Source organism: Poecilia reticulata, chromosome 4, assembly GCF_904066995.2.
Source record: "Poecilia reticulata chromosome 4, P_reticulata-male-v2, whole genome shotgun sequence".
Taxonomy (NCBI): Eukaryota; Metazoa; Chordata; class Actinopteri; order Cyprinodontiformes; family Poeciliidae; genus Poecilia; species Poecilia reticulata.
The window spans coordinates 14,778,273-14,791,068 of record NC_088833.1 but is presented as its reverse complement, the minus strand read 5'-3'; the positions used below and the strand labels follow the sequence as shown (position 1 = coordinate 14,791,068).

Below are 12,796 nucleotides of genomic sequence, written 5' to 3'. Positions count from 1 at the left end.
AGCAGAGATTTTTGTCTTTTTGTTCCATTTTAATGAGGATGTTTGCAAAAGTTTGGAGAGAAACTCAGTCAGTTACTATCTCGTGTTATAAACTTGCTTGACGTAAAAAATCAGACCAAAGTAAGAGAAAAACACGTCAACCTAAACCTACTATTTGTCTTAACGTTGTTTATTCAGTTATTTATTTTTCATTTTGTGTAATTGAAACATACCTTGTAATATGAGTAAAACTTAGAGCCAAAATTCATAACAGACGCTACATTTGTTCTTAATTCATGTGTCAGAAAAATATTATCTCGCTAAGTATTGAGGTATTTTAGCTACTAGTTCTTCTTGTGGCAATAAAACAGAATTTTTTTTTTTATGTAAAAATCCCAGTATTTATCAAATATTCTGAATTATACCAATAATGAGAACTTTTATGGTTAAGAAGTCAAAATGAGGAGCCTGGTCAGGGTTCATGAGCTGTTGGGGGACTCAAAGTGCCTGCTGGAGTAACCATGGTAACGAGCTGAGCAGATAATGGATGAAAATGTTCTCTGGATGTGTTGTAAAGTAGTGACGAAAGGCTGGCGGGGGATAAAACAGCATCCTGCTTTTAATTTTGTACTGACAATGTACAAAATCATATATTCATGACTGGGGCACTTTCTGTTCTCACAGCCAACATATGATCTCATTTATACTTCTTAAGTGTGAAAGTTGTAAGAAATTCAGTTGGAAACTGTTTTTTATTCTGTTTGTCATTGACTTTATTGCCCTGAAGCGCCTCCCTGAGGGCAGGAGTTTGAAGAGGTGGTGGTCTGTGTGTGAGGAGTCCTTGATGATGCTGCTGGTTCTCCGAAGGCAGCGAATCCTGCAGATCTCCATTTTCTCCACCCAATCTTTTAAACAAAAGTTGCTGTGGTATTTTTTTTGTCTAAAAATAAAAAAATTTATTCCATGAGACTTATTTGTCCATTTTTCTTTATTTTTGTGATTCGAGTGGTCCTACATTTTACCTTGCGCAAATTATGATTCATAGTATGTGTGCTGTTGCTTTCAGTGTGCGCCGGCTGCGACTCATGTTGCTTGAGAGACTGAGGGTCGGATTCATCTCTGAGGATAGAGTGAGATACAGTTCAGTGAATGAGTTACAGTTAAAACATGTGTAAGCCGATGAAGGTCTTGCAGAAAAACACAAGGACTTCGGGGAAGCAAATGAAACATCACAGTGAGCCAGAGCCAGAGATCAACATAACCCACCTACGGAGTTTAAATAATTGATACCACGGCTCCACTGAAAGGTTAAAAAAATTAGTCAATAATCCCCCTAGCAAAACTCTTGTCATTCATTGTTTTCCCCTTTTAACACCAGCAATTTGTTTACATGTTGAGGCGTTACTTTGTCCTGTTCATAATGTTTTCAAATCCTTCTGGGCTTGGATGGTAAAGAAACACAAAGACCAACATGCGGCTGAGTGCCCTGGAAACAGATCCTGTGCAACGAGCAGATGGAGAGTAATAATTCAAAAGAAATTGTAAATTCATGTCTGATCTGTACATTTCCAGGCAGCAGCAAGTTGTGATGTCCTGACATGTCTTTTCCTACAATATGTCTTTTTTTCTTTGCGTTAATAGGGAACTTTAATAAAAAGCACAAACAAAACATAACACATTTTTCGGGGAATACTAGTTTGTTTATGTTGTAATTAGTAGTTTATCAGTAAAACTTTAACTACTTATTTTGGGAATGTATCTAGAAGGATAAAGTGATATTCATGCACTTGGTCACAATGCTTATCAGATGCCAAACATTAGGCCAGAGATCATTCAGCTTTAGTTTCATTCTCAGCGAAGGGGCAGTTTGAACTCGATTCTGCTGCAGAAAATAAATCACTGCAGTTCATTTTCCAAACAAGCAAAAACATTGTTGCTTCGCATGTTCTTCTTCTATGGTTTCTAAAGGAGTTCAAATATTTTATGGTCTGCTAGAAGGATTCATGAACTGTTTATGTTATCCAAAACCTTGTGATTCATTTTCACTTTGTTTGAGTGGTAACTTCTCACTTAAGAGACGCTCCATTTAAAGCTGAGTTTACAAAAAGGTTAATGAATTTCTTTTTTTTTTTTTTTTTTTTCAAACTTCACTGGTTTGGATTTTGTATACTCTCTTGCAAGTGACAAGGTGGGAAGCATTACATTTATTTGATTAACATTTAGATCATACATATCAGTTGTATTTAAAAACTTGAAACATCGTTTCCCTGGCCTTTATTTAAAGCACTCCTTTTATTATGTCTCCTGATGTACCAAGCAGGTTGCCTGTCATTTCCCGCAACAGCTTGTGAGGCTGGCTAAAACCTTCTTCACCTGAATTTGCTGATCCATACTAACTGTATTTTCCTGGACAGGGTCCATCAGCAGAACTCCTGGTATTGTTGCTGCACAGGCACAAACTTGGAGTGGCTGACGTTTATTGGCTGTAACCCCCATTATGTTTTTTCTTGGAGATTAGATGGAGGAGTCCCTATCTCAGGCAGTTCACTATGCAGACTTCTGCTGTTTAAATGTTTCACTGCGTACCAGTCTGCTTTATTTATTTTTGTGTCTCATTGGCAATCTTTAAGTATTTGTTTATGTTTTTGATCATGTCCTAAGATGCCCCCGTGCTTTAGGATAAGAGTTTCAGGAATGTTTTGTGTTTTAACTATCAAAATGGACTTTTATAAACGTCTCTAGATGTGGTCTCAACTATTTGAGGAGTTCAGCTTTTGAGTGGTATATTCTATTCCCTAACACTTCTATAAAAGGACGACTAACAATAAAATGAAGAATTAAAACAATGTGTACACTGGCGTTCCTGCTTTATATATATATATATATATATATATATATATATATATATATATATATATATATATATATATCGCTGTAATGGCAAACCAACCGGACATTGTGGTGGTGGATAAAGAACAGAGGAAAGCCGTTGTGGTGGATGTAGCAATACCAAGTGATTACAACATCAGGAAAAAGGAGCATGAGAAATTGGAGAAGTACCAGGGCCTCAGGGAGGAACTGGAAAAGACCTGGAAGGTGAAGACCACAGTGGTGCCTGTGGTAATCGGGGCCCTCGGGGCAGTCACCCCCAAACTGGAGCAGTGGCTACAACAGATCCCAGGAACAACATCAGACATCTCAGTCCAGAAATGTGCAGTTCTAGGCACAGCCAAGATACTGCGCAGAACCCTCAAGCTCCCAGGCCTCTGGTAGAGGACCCGAGCTCAGAGAGGATGAAACAGACCACCCGAGGAGGGTGAGAAGGGAATTTTTTTATATATATATATATATATATATATATATATATATATATATATATATATATATATATATATAATAACGTATATATATAACGTGAAAGACTAATCTTTTACGCGTCATCCATAGCCGCGTTACCTTAGTGAAACATATAAATGTAGGTATTAATTTCGTGCTATGATCCACAGCAAATTGATCTGTATTCTCCAAGCTACGCAGACTCGTTGCCATAGCAACTGACAACAATGCCACTTCAGTTTTAGGATTTAACACCAAAAAACATTCAAGAATTTTTCACACAGAACAGAACATTTAGTTTGTTGTTGTATGTTTTAGGCTTCATGTTTTATTAATAAATAATTGCTGTGGTGGATTATCTACGGCTTCTACTTTACTGAATTATTTAAACATTAACTGTAGCCCACAAAACGCACATTTAAATAAAAAAAACTAAACTAAAACATCTTATTGCTGTCTTACCTTTACGTGTCAATGAAATCCATGCACCGCTAATTCTACACAGGAATATCCGTTCATCCAAAGCCAAGTTTATCCTCGGCATCTTTTCTACTCCGTTTGAGAATCAAACTGTCTGGAAGTAAAACTTTCAGCTCCGGTGTTGGTTTTCCTTTAGTTATTATCTCCTGCTTCAATTAAAAATCCACTTTAGAAAACTGTTTAAGTTTAGAAATGTAGTCTTTCATGTTGACGTCGGAAGAGAGAAGAAAACAAATATATCGCTGTACTTTACTTATTTACTGTGTGGCTAGCTCCATGGCTAGCTCACCGTGTCTTACTCTGCAGTTGTGCAGTCACTATATCTGGGAACATGAGCGCCCCCAGCGGTGAGGCAAGAGAACTGCCTGCCTCACCTCCAGTCTGTTCTCTGCCGTTTCTTATCGCTCCTCCGCACACAAAACACGATACACACGCAGTTAGTGACAAAAAACACTGTACATTATTTACATAAGCGAAATTATGGAAAATCAGTCCATATATTAAATGTTTATTAGCCATTTTATTGCCGGCGTACAGACAGGACGAACATGCTGTCATTTAATGGCAGCCAGTGCAGTTAGCCAGAGGTTGCGCAATCCCAGGTGAGGCTCAGCTCACTGCTGCCTCACCGGCTTCGCTTCTGAGCATTTGAATGGGAAAATGCGAAAATCCAGCGATTTTGAAGAAAAAGTAGTCAAAATTGGTTAAGCTAAGTAAAAAATAGATACTTTATAGTACAAAACAACAGGGTGAAAATAGAAATATAAATGATTTTATATTATTTTTCCATGATGACAGGTGAGGCTCTGCCTCACTTGCCTCCCCTGACCGCACGTCACTGGTTGATTGGTTGGTTGGTTGGTTGGTTGGTTGGTTGGTTGGTTGGTAGGTAGGTAGGTAGGTAGGTAGGTAGGTAGGTAGGTAGGTAGGTAGGTAGGTAGGTAGGTAGGTAGGTAGGTAGGTAGGTAGGTAGGTAGGTAGGTAGGTAGGTAGGTAGTGTTGAGAAAAATTATTATTTTGAGTGTTTAACACAGTTTAAACCTTTTAGAACGAATTTCTTAAGTTTGAACAGGTTTGTGTTAGTGATTTAAAACCCGAAGAACTATAGGATCTGCAGGAGAATTTCGGCTCAGACCCCTGGGGTCTTATCATTAAAGACAGGAGGTCATAAATTAACATATGCAGGAAGGTGGAGGACAGTATCACTTGAATTACTCTGAGAAAGGGAACTTTGGTCGGTTCACGTAACCAGGATGAGAAGTCTTCCAGAACTAACATCTGACATGGTGCAAAAACTGAATATAACATAAAATGTTTTGTTTAGTATTAGAAAATACTTAGGTTTATGGTGAATGAAAGTCTTAATTCTTATTTGTTTCTAATTCCTAATTAGAAACAGGAATTGTACTTCATTATTTTCTGTTTATTATCTATTGCTTTTGGTTTGATATCAGGACTAAACTTTGGAGATGCTGAGTGCAGAAGAACAAATTGGGTTTCTGGAGAACTTTTCATTGAATTAAAAGTACAGTATTAAAGGTTTGTTCCTGGCAGAGCAGAAGAGAAACCAGAATTTCACAGCTACCTGTGAGGTTCCTGCATCTGTTTCTCTTTGCCCAGATGGCTGTAGAGCCACAGGAGGCCGGATAGTGTTAAGAAAATAAATTTAAAATAAGTTAGTTTTAGAATTTATCATGACTTGATTGAAATACCATAATTATAGTTTTAAAATTTATAACATATTCTGACCTATTGATATATTTTACTGTAGTTAAAGCAGATTGTTTGCCAAGATCTTCTGATCTGCTCTTTGTCTGTTGGGAAACAATCAGTAGGAAGTTCTAGCTTTTCACACTGATCTGTGAAAGCCATAAACCACCATGAATTCGGAGAGTCTGCTTCTACCTTATTTAACAAAAGGTGTTTGATCTTGCGACCAAACTGCGGGACTTTTTTCTAAATTTAAAAGGGCCATAGATGCCTTCCAATTGGTCAAGTAGAGATACGCCTTATTTGAATACATTAAAGAGGAAAACACACCTACAGGTATAAAAGTTTGTGCACAAGGGAAACAATTCAGAAAAAAGCTGATTTATTTTACTTCTGCACCAGCTCTTTCTCCAAGGACGTCCTTGATATTTCTTTGTCTTCTTGTCTCAGGTAACAATGTTTGTATCTGTCTTTCTTTAGTTTCCTGTACTATCTTATTTACTTATTATCTTATTTACTTCTGATTGGATTAAATCCTGTAATTCTGTGACGTCAACACGCATTGTTGTGTTTTTGTCCCCGCACGTGGCCACGCGAGAAAACCCGGGATCAAAAGGAAGTATCAGAGCCAGAGTTTTGCTAAATTTACCAGTAATATAAAAATTCTTCCTTAACATTAGTTAGGTAGGTAGGTAGGTAGGTAGGTAGGTAGGTAGGTAGGTAGGTAGGTAGGTAGGTAGGTAGGTAGGTAGGTAGGTAGGTAGGTAGGTAGGTAGGTAGGTAGGTAGGTAGGTAGGTATGCATGCATGTATGCATGTATGTACACTGCTCAAAAAAATAAAGGGAACATTTAAACAACACAATATAACTCCAAGTAAATCAAACTTCTGTGAAATCAAACTGTCCACTTAGGAAGCAACACTGATTGACAACGGGAACCCTCGTCGGGTCAATCAGTGTTGCTTCCTAAGTGGACAGTTTGATTTCACATTAGTTTGATTTACTTGGAGTTATATTGTGTTGATTAAGTGTTCCCTTTATTTTTTTGAGCAGTATGTATGTATGTATGTACGATTTTATATTATTTTTCCATGACAGGTGAGGCTCTGCCTCACTTGCCTCCCCTGACCGCATGTCACTGGTATGTATGTATGTATGCGTGTGTGTGTGTGTGTGTGTATGTGTGTATGTATGTATGTATGTATGTATGTATGTATGTATGTATGTATGTATGTATGTATGTATGTATGTATGTATGTATGTATGTATGTATGTATGTATGTATGTATGTATGTATGTATGTGCGGGCCCTCATTCTTCTATTTCTTATTAAAAGATTTATTTTTGCTCTTATTTCTTCTTATGTCAGTTTTGGTCCTCCATACGCCTGACCCAACAGGTATAGCTGATGGACCATCACTGTTTGGGTCTTGCCTTGTGACTCTATGCCTAATTTTTCCGTACACTTCCCATAAACTCAAATCTTTATCTCTGTGTGTGAGCTTTTATCTACAAACTCATGTGCTAAATGCTGTGTGTCCAGTATTTCTTCTCTGATTCTCGCAAACTTCTGGTTTTGTCTTCGAAGTTCACAAACGCTATTTAACGGAAGCTAGTGCTAACGGGTTAGCTAGCCTCCAATATCTACCCTTAAAATACTACGACTACATGTTCTATAACCTAAACTAATGTATTTGTTTTCATCTTATTCTCTACCGTCATCGTTACATTTCGTTTCTGTATGTTGATTGTTTTTAAGGGAGAAAAAAAGGAAAAACGTGAAGTCAGGAAACGGAAGTGACGCTCAAACAGTTTTCACCCACTTCAAAGTAAGAGCATGAATATGACCGTGTAATTACTGGCAGATTTCTTAACATGCGACAACCAAAATTCAAGATGTTGAACTTTATTCAAATGAAAGTTTACTAAACAGTCAGTTTAGAATTTATCCAGAAATATTAATTTAGGGGAAACTATTAAGTGTGCTGAACGCTAGCTAAAGTTTTTGCTAAAAGTTAGCATCCACTTAGCATTTTTTATATCCTGAATTAAACACCATTTCTAATTATTACTAGGCTGCATTTCTAAAACTGTTTCAGCTTTTCTTGTCCTCTTGTAAGTAATGAAGAGCAACACCAGACTTGTTTGCTTTTTTCTTTATTTTTTTGCAGCTTTTTCTTCGTATTTTTCTTTTTTTCCCCTTTTTTCTTGCTTTTGGCACTACATACTGACACGTTAGGTTGTTTTAAAAACAAACATCTATTCAAAGCCTTCATCTTTCAGCAAGCAAAGTATGAATACAGCTAGTAAAAATAAAGGTTTACAATTTATCCTCCTTTACACATAAAATAAAAATACTTTTTTTTTAACCCCCTCAAAAACGGGGGCATTAAAATATTTAACATTTGTATCACAAATCAATGTAATGAGACCCAAAAAGTAAAACATAAAAACTGTACAAAAATGATAAAATTCATTTTTTTCTTCTTCTTAAAATTGTCCATGTGATCAGTTGATGCAAAGAGTACATGATTTTGCTCTATTACTGACCAAGAACTCTAATTAAAATCATTTCTTCTGCTGGATGTAATTCATGTTGACTGGATGCCGAACATGAGGAACCAGTGGGAAGTTCGGATTGGGATGCACCACAGAACCTTTAAAACAGGAGAACAGAATCAGTAAAACAGCTCATTTCCCCTGCAGACCATTGAGCTCCTGGAATCCCGTGGTCCGACCTGGAGCCAGGAAGGTTTTCCCGGGCTGGAAGTCGCCGCCGCCGCCCTGCTGGATGAAGTTCTGCGGCATCCGGTAGGGCCAGGAGGGAGACAGGCTGAACTGGGGCGGTTTGTTGTGCTCCCACAGCCGCGAGCCCTGGCTCACACCTTCAAACTGGACCTGGTGGCCCGGTTCTGTGACGAAAAATATTAAAACAAATGTTTTTATTTCTCAGACATTCCTGTAATCTTCTGAAGTGAACATCTGGATAATTCAGGAATGAAAGGAACCACTTTGTGTTCCTTTGATGCTTGTTTTACGTACTACACTGCAAAAAATCAAACTCTTACTCAGCATTTTTATCTAGTTTCTGGTGCAAATATCTTAGTACCGTTTAAATAAGACAAAACTAACTTGCGCATTATTTTTAGCAAGATGTGGAAACTTGTTTTAAGTAAATAATTCCTTAATATTGATGAAAAAGTTCTAGTTCCACTGGCAAATTACTTCACTTATGGGAAAAATGTTAGAGAAGCTGTAAAACAAAGATCAACCTTTGCTGGTGTGAACATAACGGATTAGCATGAAGCTGCAGCTGAGTCAGCAAACAGGAAGTACCTGACTTCACCACCGTGCCGTTTCCCATCAGCGCCCCCGGCTGCGCCATGTGGTTGTGCCACTGTCCGTCCCGACCCGGCGCCATGCCCATCTGCCGCCCCGCTGCCGGCTGGGCGAAGATGATGCTCGGGTCGTTCAGGTTCACGGAGCCGCCGCCGCCGCCCGTTCCCGTGGGGCTGCCGTTCCCCGACACGGAGCGCAGGGCAAAGGTCAGGCCGGGCGGCGACAGGCCGCCGGCGGAGGCCGAGGCGAGGACGGGGCCGTGGATGGGCCAGGAGGAAGAGGCGATGTGGGACTGGTGGGAGGGCAGCAGCCCCAGGGCGCCGAGCGCGGCGGGGTGGAACTGGCCCGGGTGGGAGGAGGGGAAGCTGAAGAGGGACAGTGGGATCTGGGGGGGGCCGACGCAGCCGGGTTTACTGTGGGACGTCTGGGGGGAGCCGGAGGACAGCGGGGAGCCGTGGGGGACGGCGGCGGGCTGCGGGGAGTAGGGCGGAGTCTGACGACTGTAAGTAAGTAAGTAAGCTTTATTTCTATAGCACTTTTCACAGACCAGGATCACAAAGTGCTGCACAAAGTATAAAAAATAAAACAATTTAAAACAACATACAAACAATAAAACACAGTAGTACACTAAAAAGCAAGTTTAAAAAAGTGGGTCTTAAGTTGTTTCCTGAAAGTGTCTATACAATGTAGAGATCGAATGGTGCAAGGTAGCTCATTCCATAGGCGGGGCGCCACAGCTTTAAAAGATCTGTCTCCACGAGTCTTAAAAAAGGTCCGAGGAACCGTCAACAAGTTCAGATTCGACGACCTGAGGCTCCTAGTCGAAACATAAGGCTGTATGAGGTTCTTAATGTAGTCTGGCGTCTGTCCATGAAGAGCTCTGAAAGTCAGTATCAGGATTTTATAGTGCATCCTGTAAGATACAGGCAGCCAGTGCAGGCCTTTGAGGATGGGTGTGATATGTTCCCTCCTGTGGGTGCAGGTGAGCAGGCGTGCAGCAGAGTTTTGTACTACCTGCAGACGCATTAACTCCCTCTTATTAAGACATGTAAACAGACTGTTACAATAATCCAGTCTCGATGAGACAAAAGCATGAACAATCATCTCAAGCTCACCATAAGTCACCATTTTACGGAGTTTAGAAATGTTCCGAATTTGGAAAAAACAGTTTCTAACAAGCTGATTTGTGTGCCGCTCCATCGACATTGCTCCATCCATGAAGACACCCAAGTTGCACAGGTTGCTCTTAACTGTGCAGCTCAAGTTCCCAAGATGCTGCTTAATTCCAGGCACAGCACTGTCAGGAGCAACAATCAAGGTCTCAGTCTTACTGGAGTTCAATAATAGGCTGTTTTCAGTGAACCATTTTGTCACTTCGGCCAAGCAACTAGTGAGAGCGCAAAGTTTATGCGGCTCACTAGGCTTGAAAGAGCAGTACAATTGAAGATCATCGGCATAGAGATGATAGGACACCTCACTAAACTTCTGAATGACCCTGCTTAGAGGAAGTAGGTACAGCAGGAACAAAACAGGTCCCAAGACCGATCCCTGCGGCACACCCCACAAAAGCCCTGCAGAATCAGACACTACATTTCCCACTGACACACTAAAAGTTCTACGAACCAGGTAAGAGGTGAACCATTTCAAAACGCAACCCGACATACCAACCAAATGTTGGAGCCTATTTATCAGGATGCCATGGTCCACTGTGTCAAACGCCGATGACAGATCCAATAAAACCAGCACAGAACATTTACCGGTGTCCGCTGCTATCATGATGTCACTGAACACCTTCACCAGGGCTGTTTCAGTAGAGTGAAACTCACGATACCCTGATTGAAAAGTGTCGAAAATGTCATTCGCCTGCAAAAATGATCTAAGTTGGATGCAGACCACCTTTTCCAGGACTTTGGCCAAGAAAGGGATCTTGGATATTGGCCGGAAATTCTTGAGTTCAAAAGAGTCCAGTCCCGGTTTCTTTAACTGTGGCTCCACAATGGCATGTTTAAAAAGACTAGGAAACACACCGCTAAGCAAAGACATGTTAAACATTTTTGTAATATAGGGCCCAATGGAATCAAAAACCCTCATAAACAGTTTAAAAGGGAGAACATCTAAAGTACCAGAAGACGGTTTCATTTTTTTGATGATGATGAAGATGTCTTCCACAGTAACGGGCTCAAATGAGGTCCAGCTCTGAGTGGGAGGTTCAAAATGCTGTAAACTATGGCAAGGCGGCAAGCTGTCCTTTATTACTTTGACCTTATCAATAAAGAAATCCAGGAACTCATCACAGGTAATTGTTGAATTATAAAGATTTACAGCAACAGGTGACACAAGAGAGCTGATAGTATCGAAGAGCACTTTAGGATTTCTTTTATTTGAGGCAATTAGACATTTAAAATAACTTGCCCTGGCCTCCTCAATCCTCCTATTTATGGACAATATTAAGTCCTTTAAATGCAGCCTGTGGACCTCCAATTTAGTAGATTTCCATAAGCGCTCAGTCTGGCGGCATGTTCTCCTCAGAGACCTAATTTCATCATTTATCCATGGGCAGAGACTTTTCTGTAGTGCCTTCCTAGCCTTAACTGGCGCTACTTGATCCAAAATATCAGCACATTGGCTATTAAAACCATTCACAAAACAGTCCGTTTCAGTGAGATTATTAAGAAGTGAAGGATCAAACTTATCACAGAAAAGCATGGCTGTCGCCTCCGTGATGATTCTCCTCTTTACCTCAGTAAGTACAGGCCGAGGTTCAGACGGCACCATCAAGTCAAAGAAAACACAGTGATGGTCACTCAGAAACACATCCTCCACACACACATTGGTAATTTGCAAACCCAATGCAAATACCAGGTCCAACGTATGACCCTTGTTGTGTGTGGGACCTGAGACATACTGTGTAAAGTTAAGCGACTCTGTCAGCGATATAAGGTCTCTTGCTGGAATAGAAGTAACATCATCAATCTGCAAATTAAAATCACCCACAATCAAGACCTTTCCCAATCTAATTATAGAAGATAAAAAGTCAGTAAAATCCTGAAGAAAAGTCCCAGCAGAGCCAGGAGGGCGATATATCAAAATAGTATAAAATGTATCTGAGGAACCAACTTCCATCATAAGGATTTCAAAAGAGGTGATGTGGCTTGTTTCTGACAGTCTACATGTGGACCGGTCACGGTGCACAGCAGCCAGTCCTCCTCCACGGCGTCCTGAGCGAGGCTTACCTACTGCCAAGTAACCAGCAGGGCGAAGCTCATTTAAGTGGACAAATTCATTTTCCCTCTGCCACGTCTCTGTGAGGAAGAGGAAGTCCAAGTTTTTCCTAACAAGGAGTTCATTAATAGAGAACGATTTATTTGAAATTGAACGAGCATTCAGTAATCCAATCCGATTTTGCGATGACAAAGAGGTCAGATCAGGAGTAAAGTCAGCTGGGCACATCGGGATCGGCTGAAGACATCTCCCACGGTCACGTGGTAAACAGCGGTACTGGCATGACCGATACTGCCCTCCTGTTGTATGAAAGAACCGTTGAAATGGACCTTGGGCCCGGGTAACTCGTCCATCGTTGGTCCAGCGATGTCCACTTCTAGCTCCACAACCCGGACGAGTGGCGTGACGCGTGGATGGGGCAGCACCACCAGCTGTAAGGCCGCGTACGAGTGGGATCTGACGCAGCCACCTGTAGCTCCGATTAGCTTTAACCATACGCCTCACGCCACGCCTGATCCGAACTTGGACACCCGCTCGGCAACCTCTTCTCCTCCTCTTCGGACTTCCCGGACGTCGCCACAGGTACTCACGGGAGGTTGGGGGACACACAAACGGAGGTGGAAAAAGTTTGTTTGTAGCTGTCCCAGTCGTAGAAATAGCTTTCCATTGACTCTTTGATATCGAAAAGAGAGTCACGATTATAAGTCCTTATTGCACTCACGCAAACGCT

At 40.8% G+C, this 12,796-nt stretch overlaps 1 protein-coding gene and 1 long non-coding RNA gene across 2 annotated transcripts; both read right to left on the bottom strand.

Annotated features, from left to right (window-relative positions):
- Positions 1-419: 419 nt before the first annotated feature.
- On the bottom strand, positions 420-4,633 carry LOC145551448 (uncharacterized). Its single transcript, XR_014087288.1, has 3 exons — positions 3,778-4,633; positions 1,002-1,098; positions 420-919 (listed from the first exon to the last, which is right to left on the bottom strand). It is a non-coding gene; the product is annotated as an uncharacterized LOC145551448 (long non-coding RNA).
- A 3,013-nt stretch (positions 4,634-7,646) lies between these two features.
- On the bottom strand, positions 7,647-12,733 carry LOC145551343 (uncharacterized). Its single transcript, XM_081605838.1, has 6 exons — positions 12,657-12,733; positions 12,293-12,522; positions 10,602-10,676; positions 8,842-9,471; positions 8,244-8,417; positions 7,647-8,162 (listed from the first exon to the last, which is right to left on the bottom strand). The coding sequence occupies exons 1-6, from the start codon at positions 12,731-12,733 to the stop codon at positions 8,074-8,076; spliced, it is 1,275 nt and encodes a 424-aa protein (XP_081461964.1). The 3' UTR covers positions 7,647-8,073.
- Positions 12,734-12,796: the final 63 nt, after the last annotated feature.